This window comes from Coptis chinensis, chromosome 9 (assembly GCF_015680905.1).
Source record: "Coptis chinensis isolate HL-2020 chromosome 9, ASM1568090v1, whole genome shotgun sequence".
In the NCBI taxonomy this organism is placed as follows: Eukaryota; Viridiplantae; Streptophyta; class Magnoliopsida; order Ranunculales; family Ranunculaceae; genus Coptis; species Coptis chinensis.
The window spans coordinates 20,990,435-21,016,387 of NC_141464.1; the positions used below are offsets into that span (position 1 = coordinate 20,990,435).

The window sequence follows — 25,953 nt, forward strand, 5'->3', positions numbered from 1 at the left end:
AGAAGGGTATTAGCTAAGTCCTTGCTAAATGCGATGGCGCCAAAAAGTACTAGAATATAATTCCAACCTTCACTTTCCATTTACTATATGTGATGCCCGCCATCTAAAACAGGTTATTATGAAGCATGCGGGAGCTTGTTCTTTGTCAGATTCATATTGCTTGATTAGTTTCTTTGAGCTTACCTCTTCTTGATTTGGATTTTCTGTATTCCTGCTTCTAATCTTCCTGAATGATGAGTAGATTCCTAGTGGTACTCGTGTATGCTAATAGGAAGATTTTAGTTAGTTATGGTTCGTTGATTACCCCTAGTTGGTTTATAATTTCCTGCCTGCGTGGATTTGAGCTGTGCAGGTTCTTGTTATGACACCCCAGATACTCTTACATAATTTATTCCACCGTCTTATCAAGATGGAGCTAATTGCACTTTTGATATTTGATGAGTGCCATCATGCACAAGCTCAAAGCAGTCATCCTTATGCAGAAATTATGAAGGTTGTCATCTCTCTCTCTCTCTCTCGTGTCTATGTGTGTGTGTGAACTGGGAGGAACTCACAACTGCTTTTATGACCCATATTATGTTTAAATTATCTGTAGGTGTACAAAACAAATGCCACAAAAGCGTCCTCGTATATTTGGTATGACAGCATCTCAATTGTTAGGAAAGGTAGTAGAATTCTACCATAACTTATATGGTTACAATCTATTTTTTTTCAATTCTTTTAACTGTTTCACAGTCTACTACATTTCTGCTTAGTTGTGTCCGTGTTCTCCTGCTGGTGCTCTTGCTTTTTAGCAAGTTGACATAAATAATTGAACTAGTTAAGTTCAACTGAATCAAGAAAAAGGAAATGTTGCTTAAGACTAAGTATTTAGATGTACAAATGTGTGGGTCTTCACGATCACTTACAAATACACGGAGTGATTTTTCTTGGCAATGAGGGATGATTTTGGCCCACCCACACCTCGTCAAATTTCTACCTGTAGGGAGTTTTCACAGGATCCACCAGTAAGAATCTTCCCGTGCATCATGATCCCAGCCGAATTACCAGCTCTGATACTACTTGTTAATCCACACAGACAGGTTATGCCGTATGGAGCAGACTGGCGCAATTAGCATACGGCATCACTCATCTGGGGTTTTAAATCTTTGAAGACTTTTGGCACTAGTCGGGTTTTTTAGGGTCACTTACATATGTGGTGTGATCTCCGCGTTTGCAATCTGAGAGAATTTCAGTTACCCATAGCTTGATGCATAAAAAAATGTTTTAGTCGTTGGGGAGATCATGACACTGATAAAATTATGCGCTTCGGCCTTGTTATGTTTTTGATAATGGCTGACCTTTGTTTGTCTTTTACTTCTCTACCATTACCTTTTTAATTTCAACTCTTGCATGCATTTAAGCCTTTGTGATGTTTCATGTAGATTATTACTCTTTCAGGTAGGGCCAATCCAGAGATTTTATCGAAATGCATCAATAGTCTTGAATTCTTATTGGACGCAAAGGTGGGATTTTATCTCTAAATTTGATTCAAACACACAAACACACAAACACACAAACACACAAACACACATCATTTATATTTTTCTTGAGTTTTGTAGGTTTATTCTGTTGAAGACACTGGAGAACTGGAAAGATATGTGGCTTCTCCAAACGTCAAGTGTTATTATTATGGCCCGCCGGGGATCACAGTTTTAAAAATTTGACTTGGAGGAGATAAAAGAACCGTGTAATTTGTAGTATTTATTTGAATCTTTCCTTTTTGATCTCTGTTACCCTCAACCAGTCTTTGCTTACTGCGATTCCTATTTTCTTAAAGCAGTGTATAGCAATGGCAGGGGACAACCAATGGCGATAAAATTCTTTAGTAACAGAAAGAAACTGCTGCTGAGGCTGCATGATAATCTGATGTTTTGTTTGGAAAATCTTGGGCTTTTGGGGCCAAACATGTGAGTGACTTTTTCATAAAAGACTCCGATAACTGGTGATTAAAATCAGATTTCTTTATGCTATTTTGTACCCATGTCCATATCAACCTTAATTGCCAACTTCATCTTTGTAGTTTCAGCATTTTGTGTTTCCTGCATTTTCCTGTTATGCAAAAGTTTTTAATTTGTCTTAATGTCTTATCTGTTATATTGACCGTTTCAGAATATATCTCTTGTTCTGAGTTTGAATATTTTCTTTGTTATTCTTATTTTAGAATGGTGTTTTGTATCCTTGCACTATTTACAAGTCCCAAGTCAAGCTTCCAAAGAGTTGGAGTGGGGGGACACCTCCAAGATATAGTTGCAGTTGTTGAGTGAATTGGTTGTTTCCTGTATCAAAGGAATGGATGGTAAGCTGATCCTGGAAATACATGTGACACCAAAGTAGTGCCTTCCTTTAAAGAGCCGTTCCCAACATATGCCATTCCATTACATGGCAGTTCAAGATATGGTTGCAGTTGTTGAGTGAACTGGTTGTTTCCTGTATCAAAGGAATGGATGGTAAGCTGATCCTGGAAATACATGTGACACTAAAGTAGTGCCTTCCCTTTAAAGAGCCATTCCCAACATAAGCCATTCCATTACATGGCAGTTAACCTAATGGATGGGCGGTGTCACTGCATCAGAAGAAGATAACTGATAGGGTAATGCATAATGTTTAAGTAGAAGGAATGTGACAATATCAGAAGACATGATAGATGTTGACTCAAATCAGTAGTATATTCAAATGGAAGCTTATTGAAGTTGGTAAGTCAATTAAATTATCCCCACTTAGAGATTGGAACATACAGGAACTATGGTGCTAGCACCCTAGATCTCATTAAGAGTTGCTTAAAATAGTTAATGCCACCATTAGCATAGGGATTGGAGAAAAATGTAGGAAAGTCATTCCTTAGTAGCAGGTGCACTATCAGCCCTTTCAACAATCTTAGAAGATCTTGCGAAGAAAACCGGAGCAGCTGTTAAGCTAACAGTGTTATCTAGATATAAAAGACTTAACCTAGATCTCGACTTGGTATGATCCCTATGCTAGCTTGAGCAACAAGATGGGAACAATTCCAAATCCTACGTAGTTTTTGAGTAGATCTGTTTTTTTATGTTTTATTTATTTATTTATTAGCTATTATTTTCTTATGTTTATTTTTTGTTATTTTTTTTCATTTACTTATTTAGACAGTAAATGAAATCAGAGATATAATTTTACCCCGTTAGCTTACTATGTTCAAATCCATCAATTTGAATGAATTGATAGAATTTTAACCTATACATATTTAACCTTCTAAATTCTTCCAACAAGTTATTCTTTTTTGATAGTATTTATACATTTGAAGTTTTAAACTAGTTGGTGGTTGTTTTATTGGTTTGAGGTAGTTGGTCTGTTCTGGCTTTGTAATAATATGGTATAATTACCCCTTGCATGTTGCTGATTTCTCTCTCCTTTCATCCATATCTCTCTCCTGTTGCCTCAATAGGCGTTCGGTTCCTCATGAGTGGCGATCGATCTGAATTGATTGAAATGATTGACATCGAAGAGCGATTCAACAGACAACTCTCTTACTGATCTATATTTGTCTCAGGCTGCTTCTGTTCTCGACTCGGAATCAATCAGGGGTATGAGTTTGCATTATGAAGATGATTAGGTGTTATAAATGTTGTTATATCGGTTATAACTAACTATAATAGAGTTGTATTACTGATTTATAGATGGTTATGGATTTGATTCATCTATGGAGGCACTCAAGGAACCATTTTTCTCAAAGAAGATAATGGCCCTTATTCAAATTCTTTTCTCTTGTCGGTTGGTATTTTAACTTATATGTTCTCTATAAATAGATTCATGACTGTTGTGCTGTAGAGTAGCTCAATTTGTTTCCTAACTAATATATTTAACTTGAAACTTTCTATTTGTGGATTTTTACTTTTGCAACTGCTGTCTTCACACTATCGTAAGACTATTACATTTTGTGGAAATGAATAAAGCTGTCTGAAAGTATTGCTGAAATGGATGTTACTTTTCAGAATCTGAAGGGATTAGCAAAAGAAACATCGGAAGTCTAAACCATTATCAAGTAGTACTATCCTTTTCATATGTTTAAAAAGTATGTTTAGTGTTTCATGTTCTTGTACATCATACATGAAACAATCAAGGAAAGTGATGTGAATTGAAGGCGGAAGCAACTTCAATCAACACACCACTAATAAATTAAGGCTTATTCTAATCCCAATTAAATGGAAAATGAGGATTTTAGTATAACCTAAAATCAAGACACTTTTAATTCGAAACTCGCTACTAGATTCTCAATAACTCAACCCCCCTAGTTTGTGACCAAAGTCTTATTTATACAATTCAATCCTTGTAGTCCAAGGAAACGGGAAACCAAAATAGAAAGCAACTAAAACTAAACCAAATCCTACTACAAAACAATTACTGATTAGATTAGATTACTAAATACTAAATATTACTAATTCCATCATTCTCCTAAGCCATAGAAAAAATTGGTTTCGAATTTTGAAGTTTGAACAATTCACACAATCTAATATGTTGACAGATTTATGATTGTCTATTTACTTCTTGTTTGGAGATTACATTTTTCTATTTTATATACAACTCATCCATTGAAAACTTCATTATTTGTTTGATTTTTTTGCTTGGAAGTGATAAATATGCAGTTTCTATTTTTGTTTTCTGAGATATCCTCAAATCATTCATGAAACTTTTCTTCAACAATTTTTTTTTTCAGGATACGACAAGATATGAAATGCATAGTTTTTGTGAATAGGATCATTATTGCAAGAGCATTGTCATACATACTCAGGAAATTGAAGTGTCTATCATTTTGGAAGTGCGACTTTCTTGTAGGATATCACTCAGGAGTCAAGAGTATGTCTAGGAAAACCATGAACTCTATCTTAGAGAAGTTCCGTTCTGGAGAGGTATTGCTCGATCCCACAGCAGGTCTTATTGCTATGGGTCATTGCTAAAGGATTTCAATAAAAGTGTCAGCTGATATAACATTATATCCTCTTACTTAACTACCGCTTCATTTGGCAGCTGAATCTACTGGTTGCCACTAGAGTGGGCGAAGAGGGACTGGACATTCAGACTTGCTGTCTAGTTATACGTTTTGATCTGCCGGAAACTGTTGCTAGCTTCATACAATCCAAAGGCAGAGCTCGCATGTCAGAGTCTGAATATGTATTTCTGGTGAATAGGTGCTTCTTTCATGCCTGTGCTGCCTGCAAACCATAGGTTTAGACCTGAAATGTTCATCTTAAAATAATTCATTTTTCAAACTTCTTGGTTTTGCAGAGAAACGAGGGTGAACTTAACTTGATTGAGGATTTTATCTCTGAAGAATGTCAAATGATGAAGGAAATTGCGTGTAGGACATCTGGAGAGACATTTGATGATCTGGAAGAAGTAACCTACACAGTTTGTTCCACTGGTGCCTCCATCACTGCAGGATATAGTGTTTCATTACTCTATCATTACTGTTCCAAACTCCCGCATGATGAGTATGTTATTTGGATCCTCTTTCAGTTTCATTATTCCCTATGTGATTCATATTGAATTTGGTAACAGTTTCCTGTGAAATTATGTTTTTTTTTCACCTTTCTAATTTTATGCATTGATTTTATGTGTAGATTCTTCATTCCGACACCGGAATTCGATTTCGAATATGATACAAAGGGGACACTGTGTCGGGTAATTCTCCCCTCCAATGCTCCAATTCATCAAGTTGACTGTCCACCCCAGTCTTCAAAAGAGAAAGCTAAAAAGATTGGTTGTCTGAGAGCTTGCAAAGAATTGCATGCAGTGGGTGCCCTGACCGACTATCTTTTGCCAGGTCAAGATGATGAACCGGATGAACGATCAATGGAGTTGGAGAGTTTTGAAGGTTTACTTTTAGCGCTTCTAGAATATAAGTTCTTTTCTCATAATTCGTTCTGACAACAAATTTTGTTTACTACATTTCCTGTTGCAGATGAGAGTTCACGAGGAGAACTTCATCAGATGTTAAGTCCCTCTGTACTAAAAAATACATGGACAGATTCTGAGAATCCTGTTCTCTTAAATTTTTATTTCATAGAATGCCTTCCTGTTCCAAATGATAGGCTATACCAAAAGTTTGGTCTTTTTGTCAAAGCTCCACTTCCAGAAGAAGCTGGGACAATGGAACTGGATCTGCATCTCGCCCATGGTAGAATTGTAAAAACAAAGCTTGTCCCTCAAGGAGTTAAAGGGTTTGAGAGAGATGAGGTAGGAAAATCTACTTCTTAATACAAGAAACATCATTTGTGTTGTTTTTCAGAATATTTATATGAGGGACCTTTTTCCTTGTACAGATTATCCAAGCACAGAATATTCAAGAACTGTTTCTCAAGATAGTCCTTGACAGATCAGAATTTTTTGCTAATTTTGTCAAATTGGGAAAGAATGCTTCATCTCAAGCAAGCCATTCAGCCTTTTACTTATTACTTCCTGTGAGGCAGAATGATTGTGAAGGTAGACTGACCGTTGATTGGAAGCTTATCAGGAGATGTTTATCTTCACCAGTTTTTGGAACCCAAAAAGATGTTCTAGATTCTGTTAATGTCCCTGATGGAAGCTCCCTCATACTTGCTGATGGCCCTGCGAGTAAAAGTGACATTGTGAACAGTTTAGTATTCACTCCACACAAGAAATTATTTTTCTTTGTTGATGATATTCTTCCTGGAATTGATGCAAACAGCCCTTTTACGGATCACTCTTGTTCAAATTATGTAGATCACTATGCTCAAAAGTAGGTAATCTTTCTCCAGTTATTCCTTTTCATATTTACTGTTACAATTACTATTCCTCTGTTATGCACTTATTTTCGTCTATACGGTCACTATAATAGTATAATGTACTGCTGCGATTTTCATTACTATAACTGTTTGCTGTACTCGTTATAATTTTTTATTGATGACACAAAAATTAGAGTTAAGCTCAGGTTGATGTCAAATGATTAGATGATGATTACTCTGGTAAGGTGCGCTTTCACTTAAAACTAAACTTATGAGTACAAACTAGTATGAACTTTTGGGTACTAAGTCTGTAGGTTGGTGGGACTGATAAAGTTCAAACTAGGGGTGTACGATGTTGGTTGGTCGGGTTTGGGACTAAACCGATGACCGAACCGACCCTATCGGTTTATACTTTTCTAGATCGAACCGAACCAATTGGGTTCTGATTTAACCGACATTAACCGACCGAACTGACCGGTTTTCACATATTTTTAAATTAAATCAATTAAATATGTATATTTTAATATATATTATATATGGCCGGGTCAGTTTGGGTTTGGGACTAAACCGACGACCGAACTAACTCTATCGGTTTTCACATATACTTAACCAAACCGAACCGTCGATAAGCATACCGACCCAAAACCAAACGGTTTGGTTAGGTTGGTTTTGTCGGATTCGCGGTTTTATGCACACCCCTAGTTCAAACACTATTTGTACACATAAGAATATTTGTGCACACATTATTCTATGGAGTATTCCGGTGATCTTCATAAGAAATATGTGGGACAAAGAGATAGTACACATCAAGGTCAAGGGTAGGGCGTGGTGGTGGATGATGTGTGGTTTTTAATTTTTTTCTTGTTGTTTACAAAGAATCTAGGCTCATGGAGTGCAATTAGCAAAACTTAAAAGCTACAACCTCAAACCACATATCTTCTTGACTCTGTGACTCCTTGGTTACTTCCCACTTGATTACTTAAATTATTTGATTTCTACACTTTTTTAGCATAATTATGACAAAGAAAAGGACTTACTAGAGAACGGGGGCATTCCCATCGAGGAAAATCTTACAAATCACTTTTGTTTAAGATGATTAGGCAAACTGATCAAAACTTGGTCTTTCTATTTTCTGACATCCTTTCGAATAGTCGACGCTGACATTTTATTATATTCTTCAAGAAGGGATCAAGAATTCAATTGTTGTAACGATATGGTGCAACTTTACTTTTTAGTGCTCATGGGAATCGAGACTAGTTTTTGCATTTAATACTTGGCCCTTGCGTATTTGTGGTGGACTTTATGACTCTTTGGTTACCATACTATAGTGAAACAAATGTTAAGTATTCTTAAGCCCCTTGCGAAGACTTTACTTATCAAGGAAGTTCTCATAATTGGCATTTTTGCTGCTTGGTATATTTTCCTTTCCAAGATAAAAGAAATAATAGAGTGAAGCAAATCTTCTGATAAAGGTCCAACACCTTCCACATACGTGCTTGTTTCGTAGTTAGATAAGAGATTTTCTTCTGAAACTAGAAAAATGCATGAGACATTCTATTCATCGCAAAGTTTCCAAAATTAGGATATTTATGTTTAGGAGTTATGACAGATTTAGTTTTATGTAGCTGTATGTCAGTTTGCGATTCTCACCTCTTTGCATGGTTAGTTTTACATTGCTGTTAGTTAGAAATATTTGGTTATTACCCCGACATTATGGGTTGGATCACTAGTTCGACCGACCCTTGTGGAGCTAAATCAGAGATTGTTTATGGGCAGACATCTCATATTTGAGAACTTATGACATTATGATCAAACATATAAAAAATGTGTCATTTAGATCATCCTTGAAATTGCCTAGCGGCACAAATAGCCACATATGCTGCAAAAAAGTATTCTTGCAAAAATTTGGTCACATTAATGGGGTTTATGTCATTTACGTTATGATGTAGAACATTAGTTGTTGTTGTCAGTGTCATGGGCATGCGCCCTTAGTTGAGTCCAAGCCCATAGTTTGAGTCCATTAGTTAGTTGTGACACATGTCGTGTTCCTATTGGTTTATGCTTTCTAGGGTTAGTATAAATAAGAGACTTATAGTTAGGGTTTCAGGAAGTTGTTTTAGTTGTGTTTATGTGTGTTATGAATTATTGAGTGATTATCAATAAAGGTGAGACTTTTAAGGTTTTATAAAGTGTAGATTTTGATTAAGTGTTGCTTCTGTTACTTCAATCTATATTATTTAGTATCAGAGCGTGTTAATTTTTGGGAGATTGGTGCAAAATGGTTCACCGAAACACTGTTCACGGTAATGTGCACCCGGTTACTGTTTACTCGCGAATCCAATTTTATTCTTGTAAATCAAGATATGTCTACAACGTCAGAGATGAAGAATTCATGGAGAACTCATGGATTCATATAAACCCCTAGAATACGGGTTGCTCGATTAGAAGATTGGAGAGAAGCCTTGATGCAAAATAGGTTTGATCGATTAGAAGAAGCGACTAGTCGACTTAGGAAGGCTATGATGGAGCTTTTGCAGCCCAAACCCCCCAGCGTTGGTGGAGCTTCTATAGCCCTACGTAAAACACCGGTTGTTGTTGATGACAACAAAGAGAAGGAAGGAATTTATGAAGTCGTTGTGTCATGTCTTGAGCGTGATAACAAACGAAATCAGTAGGTTCATCACCTTCCTTTGCAACAAAGACGTCCTGCTAACCAGATTTATGAAGGTCTTGTTCATCCAATTCAGCAAGCACAAAGTGGTGGTTATATTGATTATTTTCTAACCAATTTTGAGAAGGTTTTTGCTCGCAGCCACAAAACACTTTAACGCATATTTCGTGATTTCCAGTATCCGTTGTGTTTCAAGAAAAGAGTACTAGCTGCTGTATTGTGGTGTCATGTTATTCGTTTGAGCCGATATTTGGGCAAGATTCGAGGTTGAATTTCTCAGAACCTTAAGAGGGTGATGTATACAAGTTTGAAGAGTTTTTGCATATTGGTGGGTTTTCATGTCAACAAGCTTGTGGACAAGCTTCTTCAACATGGAGAGAGTGATGTAGAACATTAGTTGTTGTTGTCAGTGTCATGGGCATGCGCCCTTAGTTGAGTCCAAGCCCATATTTTGAGTCCATTAGTTAGTTGTGATACATGTCGTGTTCCTATTGGTTTATGCTTTCTAGGGTTAGTATAAATAAAGGCTTATAGTTAGGGTTTTAGGGAGTTGTTTTAGTTGTATTTATGTGTGTTATGAATTATTGAGTGATTATTAATAAATGTGAAATTTTTAGGATTTTATGAAGTGTAGATTTTGATTAAGTGTTGCTTCCGCCACTTCAATCTACATTACGTTAGCTGTTACCGACTTTGGTAGCATTTCAGCACTTGTAAGTAGTTGTAAATAACTCATTAGTACTTCCAGAGATGGAAAAAAGTGTAGCATTCTTGAGCTTGACTGCGAAATTTTCTGAGTTGTATTATGAATCTATTTGTGTTGTTTGATTTTCTAATGGTGAATTTTTGGATATTTTTTATTTGTGACATTGCTCGACATTTCCCTTGCTCATATATACATTTAGGTTGAATATTTTCACATAGTATATTTTAATACTTCCATATTATATACTTGTGCTTTTGTTATTGTTTTTGTAGTATGTAATATTCACTATACTAATAGTTTCTTTAACACGTTATTGTATATCATGAGTGAAAGTTTGCTCAAAGTCGACTTTCTTGTGCTACGGTTATTAGTAATTACATAGTTGTCTGTTATAAATGTTTTTGGTGACAGGGGAGGAGTCACTGACATGAATTTTGAATATATCAGTTTAATATTATTTCCTTTAACGGAACATCTTTTGTCTTGCAAAATCAGGTTCAACATTCATATTTTACATCCCAAACAACCATACGAGAAGGCAAAACAACTTTTTTCATTGCACAACTTACTGCTGTCGAGTGCAAGAAAATACAGGTTAGAATTTAACTTCCAATTGAGCTTGTGTGAAAGCAATATATACCCTTTTTTGTCCAGTATGATATATATATATATATATATATATATATATATATATATATATAGTGGGGCTATTAAGTGGGTGTCCATGGGCCGGACTTCTCACTAAATCTGGAAATCTCGTGAAGTTTCTCTTACGTGGTATAGCTAGTGGGACCCAAAATTCTAAATAACAAAACTACCATATTTCTTTTTCTCTCAAGTCGAATACTGGCTCTCTCTCACCATTAAATCTCTTCGCGAGCTTCCCTTTCAATATCCGTAACTAGTGATCTCTTCATACAAAGGTCATCCAAACATGTGTATACTCATCTTTAACATCTAATTCCTTGGTAATTGATTCTTTACCAATAAAAAAATGGGTATATACTAGATGATCTTATAGCCATGTCTGGAAAATCAAAAGGATTGAAAACAGTTGTGAGTTTCCATTCAATGAGATATAATTGGGGTTTAATTATTGTCTTGTGGGACTAGTTTGTTCTTCTTCCACTAAATTGGAAATCAAGTGAAGTTTTCATTTTTTTGTATGGGACCCAAAAATTTAAATAACAAAACTACTATATTTCTTTTTTCTTTCTCAAGTTGGATGTAGTCGCGAAACTAGACTTTGGTTAAATCTTTTTTAAGTTTTCAACATGTTCTAAAACTAGTGATCTATTCATCAAAGGTCATTAAACATGTGGATATTCACTCCTCAATCTTTAACATCTAATTCCTTGGTAATTGATTCTTTACCAATAAAAAAAAGGTTATATACTAGATGATCTTATAGCCATGTTGAAAAGGCCAAAAATATTGAAAATCGATGAATATTTCCATTCAATGAGAATATAATTGTTTAATTATTTACGGATATATCTAGTTTGTTCTACTTCCACCAAATTATTTAAAGGACTTCATTTTTTTGTATTGATTTAAGATTGGAAATTCAAACTTTGGTGTTCTTGAAATTTCCTTTTTATTTTAAAATGGTGGAAAAAGTCAAACTAAGACTTTGGTTAATCTTTTTTAAGTTTTCAACATGTTCTAAAACCAGAGACAGAGGAAATATTCTCTTGATTAAAGGTGGATATTCACTCCCCAATTTGAAAATCACAAGAAGGATCTATGGTGATTTGGTTGGCATGAAAGAAAGGTTCATAGTTTATGTATCCCTGATTCATTGCTAGTTGAGAGAGAGATTACTTGAGGAGAGAGAAACACATGTGAGGAGAGAGAAATAAGAGAGAGGTGGAGATTTAGTCTTAAAGAATTAAATACATCTCCACTTTTTAAGGTATATCTACAAGAAACCCACTTTTTTATGCAAACTCAAGTGAAATTGAATACAAATCAAAACTATAACTTTATCCAGATTAGAGAATAAGAACTCAACTCGCTTGTTAAAATCTACGATTTAGCAAGAATTTCAATAATAATCACTAGAACATTCGAAAAGCTTGGTAGAGGGGTTCATCTGTTATGTACCATAGGTTCCATCTCTTCTTCTTTTAAGTACGTTGTACGAGAGAGAAATAAGATGGAGAAGAAAAGGTTTAGTAGGAGAGAGAAAAGAATAAGGCCTATCAACATTTTGACTTTCTACAACGGTTTTCTCTTTTTGTGTTGGGGTCCACTTAATGTGAAATACATGACTCTCTTTTTATTCACATCCGTTTAAGGACGTTCGTCAGAGAGCCTAGTTGTATATATATATAGGCTACACATCTTATTTTGACATCTTATTTTGACATCCACAACTTACACAATGAAGTAAGAGCTGATTTTCTGGGAATATGTTCTCCATACAATAGAGATTATCTCTACAAAATATCAAGACATTTGAACATGTCTAACCTTGTCAAAAGTTGTGTTTAAGTTCGATATTTATCTAACGGTCCACAATTTTAGCACTATTTTTAATAAAGCTAGACATTCAATTTTTGGTGGAGATTCTATCCATGGTAGAAAAATCTCCTCTACCAAAAATCAGCCTAGTTTAATGTGCAAGTTCACTTTTAGGTTTTGGATATCAAGATAAGGTGTCAAAATAAGATGTCAAGGTAGCCTGCCCCTATATATATATGAAAGCCCGACTCCTAAAAAGACCTTAAAATAAGTATCAAACTAAGTACCAAATCTAAAACAACCCACAACTTCACCTACAAAATGAATTAAAACTCAATTTTTTGTGGATATAATCTACTGACCATAAAGATCATTTATACAAAAATCCTTTTGATATTATTTAACCTAGATAAAAATTATTGTCCACTTTTGAAAAAATATCTAGCGGTCCAGAAATGTTGAGTTTTTGCAATCATTTTTTACTAATACTAAAAATTGTTAAACGAGCTGAATTTTTGTAGAGATGATCTTTATGGTCAGTAGCTCATATCCACAAAAAAATTAGGTTTTAATTCATTTTGTAAGTGAAGTAGTGGGGTTGTTTTAGATTTGGTACTTAGTTTGGTATATATATATATATTAAAATAAGTGGGGCTCTTGAGCGGACATCTGTGAGACAGAACAAAAAATTAGGTTTTAATTCGTTTTGTAGGTGAAGTAGTGGGTTGTTTTAGATTTGGTACTTAGTTTGGTACTTATATATATATAAATAAGTGGGGCTCTTGAGCCGACGTCTGTGAGACGGACTTGTAAAAAAAAACCGGAATCTCTCTTATTTTTTTTCTCACGTGGTATAGAAAGTGGGACCCCATGTAACTAATTAAGAAAATTCTCCTATTTCTTTTTCTCTATCCACTCGTATATCCTCTCTCTTTTCTCTCTCACCATAAACACAAAGGGAGTTCATCCCTCTCACCCAAATTAACAAAGTCTTTCTTTTTTCTTTTTTGTTATTACTGATTTAATATTGGAATTTGAACATATATTATGGAGTGTTCCTTTTTTTTCTTTTAACGAATTGGAAGAAACTTGACTTTGGTTGATCTTCTTACTTTTAGTTTTGAACATATTCTACTAAAACCAGAAGAAGTAATGCTGTTAGAAGAGCACAATAAACATTCTCTTGATTAAAAATAGATCTTGACTCCACAATACACAACAAAGAAGCTTTCACAGTCCATTTAGACCCATTTTGCTTATGGTTTTGTAGTTATTCTTCAAAATAATTAATAAGCAATTGAATGTTTACTCATACTTATATTTAAATTCACTTTAATAGAACTTGGCTGGAGAGAAAGAAAATGAGGAAAGGTAGAGGAAGAAAGTGGGAAACCATACGAGTGTTTTCTTTTTTGCTTATGTTTTATTTCTTAATTATGAGCAGAGAGAAAGTATGACATTATGTGGGAGAGAGATATTTATTACATTAATAGGAGAGAGAAAATAGGTGAGAGAATTACGTGAGTTACATTGTTTTGACTCCCAAAACCCTTTGTGAGATGAGATTATATTTTGATATTTCAGTTTTTATGTGAAGTTTGTTTAAGGACATCCTTTAGAGAGTCGGACTATATATATAGGGGAGGGATAGAGCCACATTCATTGCGCATAAGAATGTGGCTCTATCCCTCCCCATATGTATAATCCGATAAACTAAAAGGCGGGTGCAACACAAGGACTTCCCAGGAGGTCACCCATCTTAGTACTACTCTCACCCAAGCATACATATTGTAAAATAGTTTGATATATCAGTTATGCTGGTTTTGCATGGGTGTAATGTCGAGGAACTATATTTCGATTTTGATGAATGTTTCAAAGAGGATCGAGAAAGAAATTTTGAGGAAACGTTTGTGTACTTTTGCAAAATATTTGTAAAGCAAACAAAACTATTAATAAGATGTTCATTTTTACATAAACTTTCAATTTTCTGAAACTTTCGGTGGCCAACGAAAACTAAATTTCATAAAAATTTTGTGAAACTTTTGGAAGTTTAGTTCCTTCTTCCGTGTGTAATATATCAACTATCCCTTAAATTTTCTTTTTTTACTCGAGCTCGATAAGGGAAGGATGTTGGTGTTACATATAATAAGATGATATATACATTGTGTACCATCATTTGTTTCCTTGATCAGTATGTGAACTGCTTGTAATTGCGTAAATGCATCTTTGCATCAGTTACAACTTTCACTATTATCTATACAAATCAATTTTTGCCGATTCCCTTATCATCTGTAGATTGGTAGAAAATGAGACCTTGGCCACAACCTTTAATTGTCTAGGTTTGACAAAAGGACAAGATATTGACTCCGTCCAGAATATTGGAATGCTGCAAATCTGATATTTTAGAAATGCAAATCAAATTCTAACATCTCTATATCTAGGCAACTAATCATTAATAACGGGATTAGTTCTTGTCTTATTATTTTGTTTCTTGACCTTCTAAATGGTGAAAGCAGAGGCACGTGCATTAGATGAGCACTTTGTGGAGTTACCTCCTGAGCTCTGTTCATTAAAGATAATTGGGTTTTCTAAAGACATAGGAAGCTCCTTGTCCTTGTTGCCTTCAGTTATGCATCGGCTTGAAAATTTGCTTGTTGCAATTGAGTTGAAGGGCATCTTTTCACTTTCATTTCCTGAGGGATCTGAAGTTACAGCTGATCGTGTAAGCTTTTGTCATTTAGTACTTTAATGTACCATTTTCACAGATTCTACATTATTATCATTAAGTAATAATTATACTAAATTGTGATTCAGAGATTTTTCCTTCCCTTTTTTTTTACCCTGATTATCCACTGTAATCCACTGAAACTATTTTGCAGGTCCTTGAAGCAATTACTACTGAGAAATGCATGGAGCGTTTTTCTCTTGAAAGGCTTGAAGTGCTTGGTGATGCATTCCTTAAATATGCTGTTGGCAGGCATGTGTTTCTTTTGCATGAAACCATTGATGAAGGACAACTGACACGAAAGCGTTCTAGTATTGTAAAGAATTCCCATTTATACAAGCTGGCAATACAGAGTAATTTACAGGTACAATGAAATACTAAGAACAATTATCGTGGGTTTGCAAAATCTAGTATTGCAGTTTGACACTAGTCTTTAACTTTTTATGTTTTTGCTTTTGCTTGTTTTTTCCCCCCCTTTTTCTTCTGTGTTACTTTGGTTTTCTTGTACAATGGTAGAGATGAATCCACACTGATTATTGAAACATTTCGTTTCAAATAGAACACTGGAATTGCTAAGCAGTTAAAACGGAAATTTTCAAACTTTTGAGCCACTCAAACATATGTAATAGACTAAAATATTACCAATTTATTGTTTAACTTCCAAGGTTGTCTTTGTTTCAGGTTTACATTCGTGATGAAAACTTTGATCCTTCTCAATTCTTTGCACTGGGTCGTCCCTGTACAGTCATTTGCAACGAAAATACAGAAAATTCAATTCATTTTCAACAGAGAAGTGGAAATATAACCAATGGATCAGATTCTATTAGTGTAAGATGCAGCAAGGGACACCACTGGCTGCAAAAGAAAACTATAGCTGATATTGTTGAGGCCCTCGTTGGAGCATTCCTAGTTGACAGTGGTTTTAAAGCTGCAATTGCATTTCTTAAATGGATTGGTATACAAGTGGACTTTGAGGCCACACAAGTTTCAAAAATGTGCTTGGCAAGCAAGAACTACATGTCAATATCTAGTAACATAGACATCCCTGCCCTGGAAAAATCGTTAGGGTACACGTTTCTGCATAAAGGTTTACTTGTGCAGGCATTTGTGCACCCTTCCTACAATAAACATTCTGGAGGCTGCTATCAGGTAAGTAATTTAGTTGGTCCTATAGAATAATTGAATTACCAGAAGCTGAACGTTGTAGAACTTAGTTATACTTGTATTCTGAAATCCTAATTGTTGCTTAAAGCAGAGGCTGGAGTTTCTTGGGGATGCTGTTCTGGATTACTTAATAACATCATATCTGTTTTCAGTCTACCCAAAACTGAAACCAGGTCAGTTGACTGATTTACGATCAGTGACTGTAAATAATAACGTGTTTGCCCATGTAGCTGTATGCAGATCCTTCCATAGATACCTTATCAATGATTCCGACGACCTCTCCGAGGCAGTGAAGAAGTTTGTAATTTCCTCACTGACATCTGCAGAAAAGGACCCAATAGAGGGGTCAACATGTCCAAAGGTACATTTCTTGTACGTAAAGTCATGTCAACTGCTCTACAGTGTTCGAAAACATGGAGTCTCTCACCTTTATGAAACAAGCAGCTTTAGTTTGTCTTGTGATTCACAAATTTTTGTATAACGAGTCCATTTTCCTACTCGTATATTTTAGTTTCATGCAAAGTTATGTATCTGAAATAAAGTTTGGGAGGCTTGCATAACCGTTGTGCGCATTATGTAGGGATGGAAAGTTCTGGGCAGTACCCGCTTTACATTATCTTATTATTCTTTGAGAAAAATGAAACTAATCACTTTAAGAGTGTTATTTTCTATACTTAATTGATTGTGTTTTATCTCAGTATCTATTTATGGCCATTCTGTTGAATGGAATGTGCGGAGGATCTTGTTTTGCTAGTGTATCAACTGTATTGAAAATTACATGGTCTTACTTTATTGATCCAGGCCCTTGGCGACTTGGTAGAATCTTGTGTTGGGGCAGTTCTACTGGACACTGGATTCAATTTAAATATTGTTTGGAAGATCATGCTCACCTTTCTGGATCCAATAATGAAATTCTCAAACTTGCAACTGAATCCTGTTAGAGAACTGACAGAACTGTGCCAATCTCGTTGTTGGGAATTGCAATTTTCAGAATCAAAGAAAGGAGCAGTTTTCATAGTTCATGCTCGTGTGACTACTGGGGGTTCAGTTGAACCCGAAGGTCATGCGACTAATGTGAGCAAAAAGGCTGCTATGAGAATGGCTGCAAAACAAATTTTCTTGAAGTTGAAGGTAATGTAATGGATTCCCTTTACTTTCTTGCCGTATTATTATTATTATTATTATTTATTTTCTAATGTTCAGTTGAAGGTATATCCTTTTATTGAATTTATTCCGTTGTAGTGTGCCTATATTTGTATTCGCTTAGTAGGTGAATGTCAGGTTTGAAGTCCCTATAAAACAATAAAAGCTTGGGTTTGAGTAATTGTGTTAATAATGGACTTTACTTTTAGGTTTTACATCTGAATTGAGCTGCGATGCTATGAGGTACCCTTATAGTAGTATATTGCGATAAGGGGTAGAGGTAGCACATTTATATTGGCCTCTACCATTCCTTTCAAATCCTTTTTCCATTCTCTTTGTAACTCCCATAACTTTCCCCTCTTTTCCTCCACTGGGATAAACGTGTACACCACGATGACTAATTATTAACTCCAGTGTAAATTTTTGGTACTTATTGTAAAGTTTTCATGCTTATTACAATTTACACATACAAAGATCTCTAGTAGACAACAATTCTATAATACCAGAAAATGAAAAATCCAGTGGGTAAAATTGATATTTTTCTAGAACTGAGTAGTTGAATTGCTTTGATTTCATCCTTTGTATTTTTATTATAATCTACATTTACCCCAAACATTTATTTTACTGGTTTCGAGTTGTAAATTTGTGATACAGATGGGCCTGGACTTTCGAGTTCTAATGCTGGTCCAGTTACCCATGACGTACCTAAGAAATGAAATTAATCACGTCCTTTTTGAAGACTACGTGGCACAGTTTTATATGTAACACGGGGATAAATCATAAATGAGATTACGGTTCTCTGGTTAGAAAACGGTCAAAATCTCTATCGGACAATAACTTTTATCTCTCGTGGTGAGTCTTCAAATGGGAGAAACCATCGTAACTTGTTTTCAAACAGATGTGGGAAACAAAGCATGGAGGAAGAAGAGTATCTCACTCCTCATTCAACCTTCAAGGTTAGGAAACAAAACGCCACAAAAAGAAGAAAAGTAGGAAATGATAATGTTGTATTTTTTGCTCACTGTTTGTTTTTAACTTTTTATGTTATTGGTTGCGATGAAAAACTAAATATGTTTCATGACTAGTTTCGATTATATACAGTGTTAATGTTTAGGGATTTGTGTTGGAGATTATGGTATTTTACCCAGTTTAGGCGGTGCAATTTTATTTTCATGTTGCATTTCTATCGTGAGTCTTCACACTTGTAGAAACTGTTGTGACGACGAGTATTTTGTTATACAGGCACGAGGTTACAATCCTAAGAAGAGTGGTTCATTGGAACATGTTCTGAAATCAAGCAAGAAGCAGGAAGCAAAGCTAATTGGTTATGATGAAGAACCTACGGAAGAGGTTTTCTTCGATCTTATTCAGCTAAAAAACTTAGTGATAGGAGACGGTTCTTCAACTTCTGCTGCCAATACATTGGACCCTCAGACTGTGAACGAAGAAGAGCCTAACTACATCTCAGGATCTAGTACTGACGGCAGGAAGCCAACAGTTGCACTCGAGGCACCAGTACAGCACCTTCCCGCGATCCGTGAAATTAGCATCTCTGTTGACGAAGTGCCTACACACATTCGAGCATCCAGTTCCAACAACAGGCAGCCAACAGTTGCACTCGAGGCACCAGTACAGCACCTTCCCGTGATCCGTGAAATTAGCATCTCTGTGAACGAAGTGCCTACACACATTCCAGCATCCAATTCCATTGACAGGCAGCCAATAATTGTGCTTGAGGCACCAGTAAGGCACCTTCCTGTTATCCGTGAAGATAGCATCTCTGCCACTGTTTCACATAATGGAGGTACAATTCAGATTTGTGTGAATATTGACTTATTTTCTGGCCCGAGCATTTCAGTCTACGAGTTACCAAAACCATATTATTTATTAATACCATTGTCTGATCTAATTCTACATTTGACTTCAGGTGTGTCACATAAGCTATCAGCAAAGTCGCGTCTCTTTGAGATATGTGCAGTCAATCACTGGAAGGGCTCCGTGTTTGAATGTGTGAAAGAGGAAGGACCAAGCCACTTGAAGTTGTAAGTCCGAAATCCATCCCACTTAATGTTTCATTATGTGTTTCAGTAAATGTTTTATAGTTAGTTTAATAAGATATATTTTGTTTACTTGAACTTAAAGTCACTCAACTAGCATGTTCTGCGATGCTTTCAAAGTATGAGGACTGATAATTGAGGTTGAATGTGTTTAGCTGGGAGATACCTTTTATTCTCTTTTAGTAAGTAAACAACTAAGAAAACTATGAACGAGACATTTTCTTTTATTCTCTTTTAGACCATGAAGTCAACACAACTTTGTAAAATCTTTAAAAACTATGAACGAGACATTTTCTAGGCATATGATCACCTGGGGAATCAACACTGCGTAGCCAACATCTGTTGTGAGAATTCCCATTTCAGTTTTTAATAATCTGAGCGGTTTCTGTGCAGGTTTACTTACAAGGTTACTGTTGAAGTAGGAGAAGTTACAAGGATATTTATAGAGTGCTTCAGTGAACCTCGAGCAAAGAAGAAAGCTGCAGAAGAACATGCCGCAGAAGGAGCACTATGGTGCTTGCAGCACCAAGGGCTCATGCGCGACCATCAAAGAGGAATATTGACTCCTGTTTAGCTAACTTTTTTGTTTCGAAGAAACAGAGGTTTCGACCCACCCGTCTTGTAAATCATAGAAGTGCGGCGATAGTAGGCAAAAGTCTCCAGTTGTGGTCGTTAGGTTGAAATATACAGTTTAAATAACAGATAACATTTAATCATATCAATCATTATTTATATCATTTATACTTTGTTTCATTTTCCCATGTTTGTGTTGGATGCTTTCTTTCATCAATTAAAGTTAACGGAGTTTTCACTTGCCTGACTTGGCTTTCACTTACCAGCTTTTCTTACAAAACGAAGTTTGTGCACAGGCTTGTGTGTCCTGATGTATCGATAGGAAATGAAGATGCTGCTACTACTGGCTCTTCATTCATTTTGATGGGTCCCAAGATTAGTCTCTTGGACTTCTGATTGTCAGTGTCATCATCTGTGAGTACTTAAATGGTGATAGTTGTGTTTGGATCTTGCCTATCGTATGCATAGAGAAATCTGATGGAATTCTCTACATCTATCTATCCTTAAACAAAAAAACCAAAAAAAACAATGATCTTTCCTTTCCCTGCTATGTATTTTTTCCCATGTAGTTTGTGTGTGATTCTCCTGTACGGTCGCAGGTGATGTTACATTTGTTTGTGCGTAATATTTTGCATTTTTGCCCCTTCTCAAAAAAACCAGAATCCGTCCATTTTTGTTTTAGAAAGTGGAAACAAAACTATTTTTCAGCTACAGTTCTTTTCATGTTCAAGAGGAAATCTTCAACCGCAGTCGTTTCTTCTCTTTGCTCCTTCTGTTCTCTAGCACTGGTTTTGATTAATGATTAGCAACCTATAAATGCTAGACTGCTAGTTAGACACATGATCAATGCCAATGAATCGGCTTAAAAATGATTCATAGTACCAACAGTACAACAACTAGAACGTTATCAACTGGAAAAGAGTAGATTACTGTTTTTTTTCCCGATATATATAGCCAATAAAACTCGACATTTTCAAAGCCAGAAAAGAGTAGCGGACTTGTGAATATGAGTGCACTACTAGTAAACTACCCTTCACTCTGCTCTTCCATCAACTTCCCTAGCTTCTATTCATCATGTTCACTCAACAACAAGTCATCTTCATTGGTAGTTGCTGTTTCATCTTCTGTTCGATGCTTCTCTTCTCTCTCTCCTCACCCACCTCTCAGGTTTTACTTCATTCCTCACAACTTCATTCTTCTTCTTCTTCTTATTATTTTTCTCTTGTTAAAATTTTAATGTTTCAAGGGTGGGTTTTTGCAGGTACGCAATTCTTGGAGCTGGTTTTGCTGGATTATCAGTGGCTTGGCATCTCTTACAGGTCCCCTTTTGTCCTTTTTATTCGAAACACTTACTTGCACTGCTACAATCTACATACACACATAAGAAATTCGTTTTGAAACTAATTTTAATGTGAATGTTAGTTATTTGAAAATTGGGTTGAGGACTTGAGGTAAAGAAATTTGAGATAAAATGTTTTTTTTAAGGACATAAAATTTGAGTATTCAATATTATCATGGTGATCATAGGTGCAACCGAAGGTGTGTTTTAGAAGTCCAAGAACCTAGCTACAGCCTAAATGAGCCGCCCCAGACTGCATAGGGTCAATCAGAGTCCTGATTCGGATGAATTGTATTCCTCCAGTTTAGTGAGGTATTGAAGATTGGTGTGGATATCTGACTGGCTGACCTAAATTATAAATAACTGGCTCATTTGGCTTGATGACCAGCAGGTGATCGACCCGTGGGATTCATCCGTCGGTCCCTGCCTGAATATGATGACAACACTCCACACTGATTGTGAGACCTCTCCCATGGTTACCAGATCCACTGTGTATCTAGTCGAGTATGTATCACTCAACCACACGAGCCAGAATCCCTTTGTGTTGTATCGCAGGTTGCTTCCAAATGCTTCTCACCGAGTCCCTTATAGGAGTTTTCTACAAACCATTAACTTTTTAAGTAATTTGTATTAGCTTGTATTGCAGACTGTCTCGAAAGACTCACATTTATGCATCGACATTTACGATGAAGTTGGCATTGGTGGTGGTGCATCTGGGGTTGCTGGAGGACTACTTCACCCTTATTCCCCTAAAGGTTCCCCATCTACTTTTCTAATTTAGGGTATGGAAGGGTGGAAATTTGTTGATTTTCCTGTTCTTTCACTCAATGCCTTTATTTCTCAGGGAGAGATAAATTTTCCTTCTGGGTAATTTATTTTACTCTTTTTCCTCTTTGGCAGCTAAACTTCTTTGGAAGGGTGCTGAGTGTTGGGAAGAGTGTTTGAAACTGTTAAACATTGCAGAAGCAGCTGTAGCTTCTAGGAAAGATTTCAATCATGATGGTGAGGAAGTAATCGTATGGAGAAGGTTTGCTATCACTTCCCTTTTGTGTATAATGTTGTTTTTCTAGGTGATGTACTTTCTGTCCTGCGTTTCTCCTTAGTAATTCCTTACTAATTTTATAGTCATAGATAAAAGCACAGGGTAATCAAGGGAAATTGTTGAGACTTTTCTTTTTGGGAGTCCAATTGACACGACGAATTACTTAATGACCCTGATGACACAACATCATGCTACAGCAAAATGATTAATGCAAAAAATGTCATAAATAAAAGCGCAACTGTTCAATTGAATACTGAGTTTTTACCCCATTTTTTTTTTTTTCAAATTGACGAAACACAACTTAGATGCTACTTGAAGTATTGCATGCTCATAAATTTCCTTACTAATGTTGTAGGTTCCTTAATATCACACCTTGAAGAAATTTGACTCCGCTAGTCATATTGAGCTGTGTATACTGTATGACCTTTCCCACTATGACTATGAGTGCCCAGCTAACTGACTTCCATAAACCTGATACACAGACCTTACTGAAGTGTGTCTCATTCCACGTGTGCCAAAAAACATAGGGTCAATATGGTAACTGATACTGCAAGTTCCTATGACATATATAAGCTTTTAGTATGTATTGGGCTTGCATGATATGCAGGGTTTATGTTCACTAAGCCACCCTAAGGTTTTCTGTAAAATTGGTTGCAGCAATGCTTTGTTTTAATGATCTCATTTTCTTTGTCGATGGTCTCTTTCAGACATCATCCTATTGATCTTGACTGTTGTTTGTAATATCTGCATCAAGCAGCTGTTGCTTCTTGTCTTGTAGACGTGTAATCATTTTTGAAAACCTTTCAGGGGCATCTTGAGACCAGCAACAACCGTGAAGAATGTGGATATATTAACTGAGGTGATTTACCACCATCTTAGGGTATTGAAATGAAATTTAATGAAGTTTTTCTTGATGATATTGACATGTGTTTTATCATGTAAGCAGAATGCTCGGGACTGCCTTAGGAGTTGTAAATTAGAATCAGTAGACGAGGATGGTGCACAAAATCTTGTACCCAATTTATGTGTGCCTTTCAACTCAGCCATTTACATGCCCCAGGCTGTTAATGTCCATCCACAACGCTATCTTCAGGTTTTTTGAATAAATACAATATGTGTGTGTGCATGTATTTTCTCCCCCTCATTTTTTATTGCATAGATGTATCTAAGTGGTTATCCTCCGTATGCCCTTTAAATTATATTGTAGGCACTCTTCTTAGCTTGCAAGAACCAAGTGTTAGATTTGGCTGCATCAGGGTACGAAGGAAAGGAGATTTACTTGCACAAAAAATCTGTTAACTCACTCCTTGAACTTGCAGGTAGTCGTGAAAACAACCTTTTCAACTCTAGTAACTCAACTTTTTCTTGCTGTTTGTTGCTATGTAATACTACTAGCTGACGGCGTGATTGCTGCCATGATAAATAGGGGATTACAATGCGGTGATAATTTGTTTAGGTGCCAACTCAGACACACTACCTGAGCTCTCTGGGTGGCTACCGTTGAGGACGTGTAGAGGTGTTGTTGCTCACCTACAGTTGCCAAATGATGTTAGGTACTCTCCTAGTTTGTTTAGTGTTTTTAAATTTTTTATATTGTTGCAAAGTGTCATATTCCAGAATCCTGTGATTCAGAGATGAATATGGAGCCCAAAGCCCCTCAATCTTGTCCGATGCATGGATTGCTGCACAGGGTCCCCGCAATTTGGTAATTGGCTCGACATGGGAGTGGAGATCAAGAAATTATTCTCCAAAAATCTCTGCAGAAGAAGCTTCATTGGCATTTGACGAGTTGCTACTAAAGGCATCTGATGTTTACCCAAGTATAAGAAAGTGGGATTTCACTGGGGCAAGGGCAGGCCTGAGAGCCATGCCACCGTTAACTCCCTTTGGATCAATACCAGTATTAGGTTGTGTTGACGATGCCATCATTGGAAACCGCAGATGTAAATACTGGGTATTTACTGGGTTAGGTGCACGGGGGCTGCTCTACCATGGTTGGTTAGGGAAACTCATGGCCCAAGCTGTACATTCCGGTAATGAAGATGTACTCCCTCTTGAATCAACCTCTTGGAGAAAGATAAGGCAATGAGTAAACGGTAAAAGAATTTTCTGTCTCTCTTTTGCAAGGCATTTTGTGCTCCAATATAGTTGTTTGAAATCTACAGGCCATAACTGCTTTCTGATCTATATCCACTGTGTCTCACTAGTCACTAGTCACTTCCTCGTGTGTGTTGCGCCACCAATTTGAAGTTGGAGATATCTACACTTCACAACATACCTAGTGGTCGAGTTCCCATATCCACTGTACAACGTACTCACAAGTCACAACACTTAGTGTTGTTTGTTGAACTTGACGCTTAAGTACCATCAGTCCAAAAAGCATTGCCTAATAAATCAAACTTTCGATGATTGTTAAAAACGATTTTCCTGAAACCGCTACGTAGTATTCCAACATAAAAAGGACCAAAATGTGAATGTCATATGGCCATATGGGTGTGTGCTGCCATTAATAATATGTCAAAAGTTGTCGTTTGCGCAATTGCGCCAGTACTAGAGAGCAAAATGTGAATCTCCTGGTCCTAATTAACAAAATATAAGTAGCCCAATAAGCATCATGGTTTTTGCTAGGAATTTCACTAGTGAGAGAAAAGTTTATTTGGCGGAATGACTGTCATCACTACTGTACGTCTGTACTCGTGTACGGGGTATACGGTGTAACTTAGATTGTTGACGTTCAAACAATTTGCGAAAGTTAACTACTTAACTAGTGCATGAGATAGCAAGAGAAGGAGCGAGAGTTCTGATTTCTTGAGCGAGCTTGCTTGCCTGAAGTCCGAAGTTTACCACTTCTAAATGGGGGAGAATTGAGTTGACAAAAACACATAAAGGAAAATTTGTACTATTCAGTCAATAAAGTGAATAAACCTCATTAGACAGAATGATGGATTCTTTCGAATTTCCATGATTACTCAGTGGTTCATCCACATTAGAAGTATCATTGCCTAGAGCAGGATCAACAGTTACATTGGCAAACCATTCCTGAGCCTCCCTTCTATTTATACTTCGTGGGGTTATTCCTATACTCTAGTTGCTTTTCACATTCTTTCCGTTGGTTTTAACGACAATCATAGAGTTGAACTAGTTGAACACAGTCTTGAGGTTATAGTACTGACCTACAGCTGCCTTTCGCAATACCAAAAATAAAAATAATAAAACAAGCATAAAGCTGGTAACATGACCATGTTCTACAAAGGTTGGCTTCTGTTTGCAATACAGTCTCTAACAAGGCAGCATCGGCACAAAAAGTAC

General features: G+C 36.3%; 2 protein-coding genes across 7 annotated transcripts; both read left to right on the forward strand.

The window, feature by feature from the left end:
• Positions 1-352: 352 nt before the first annotated feature.
• Positions 353-20,443, forward strand: LOC147475173 (dicer-like protein 4). Its single transcript, XM_086585299.1, has 23 exons — positions 353-493; positions 596-665; positions 1,441-1,505; positions 1,602-1,691; positions 3,521-3,599; positions 3,693-3,786; positions 4,730-4,922; positions 5,041-5,201; positions 5,301-5,504; positions 5,634-5,887; positions 5,975-6,249; positions 6,336-6,772; positions 10,631-10,658; positions 10,702-10,729; positions 15,118-15,323; positions 15,481-15,690; positions 16,008-16,475; positions 16,582-16,851; positions 17,292-17,621; positions 18,422-18,589; positions 18,876-19,437; positions 19,561-19,675; positions 20,084-20,443. The coding sequence occupies exons 1-23, from the start codon at positions 362-364 to the stop codon at positions 20,262-20,264; spliced, it is 4,620 nt and encodes a 1,539-aa protein (XP_086441425.1). The 5' UTR covers positions 353-361; the 3' UTR covers positions 20,265-20,443.
• Positions 20,444-20,719: 276 nt separating this feature from the next.
• Positions 20,720-24,829, forward strand: LOC147475174 (uncharacterized). 6 transcript variants are annotated; one of them, XM_086581893.1, is made up of 9 exons: positions 20,720-21,430; positions 21,525-21,582; positions 22,249-22,357; positions 22,503-22,629; positions 23,452-23,503; positions 23,591-23,737; positions 23,852-23,963; positions 24,071-24,197; positions 24,277-24,829. In XM_086581893.1, exons 1-9 carry the CDS (start codon positions 21,270-21,272, stop codon positions 24,731-24,733), a joined length of 1,350 nt encoding a protein of 449 aa, XP_086438019.1. In that variant the 5' UTR covers positions 20,720-21,269; the 3' UTR covers positions 24,734-24,829. The 6 variants fall into 6 exon arrangements, with proteins under 6 accessions (XP_086438019.1, XP_086438016.1, XP_086438020.1 ...); XM_086581890.1 differs by having other exon boundaries at positions 20,753-21,430; positions 21,510-21,582; positions 23,588-23,737; XM_086581891.1 differs by having other exon boundaries at positions 20,766-21,430; positions 21,510-21,582.
• The last annotated feature ends 1,124 nt before the right edge of the window (positions 24,830-25,953 follow it).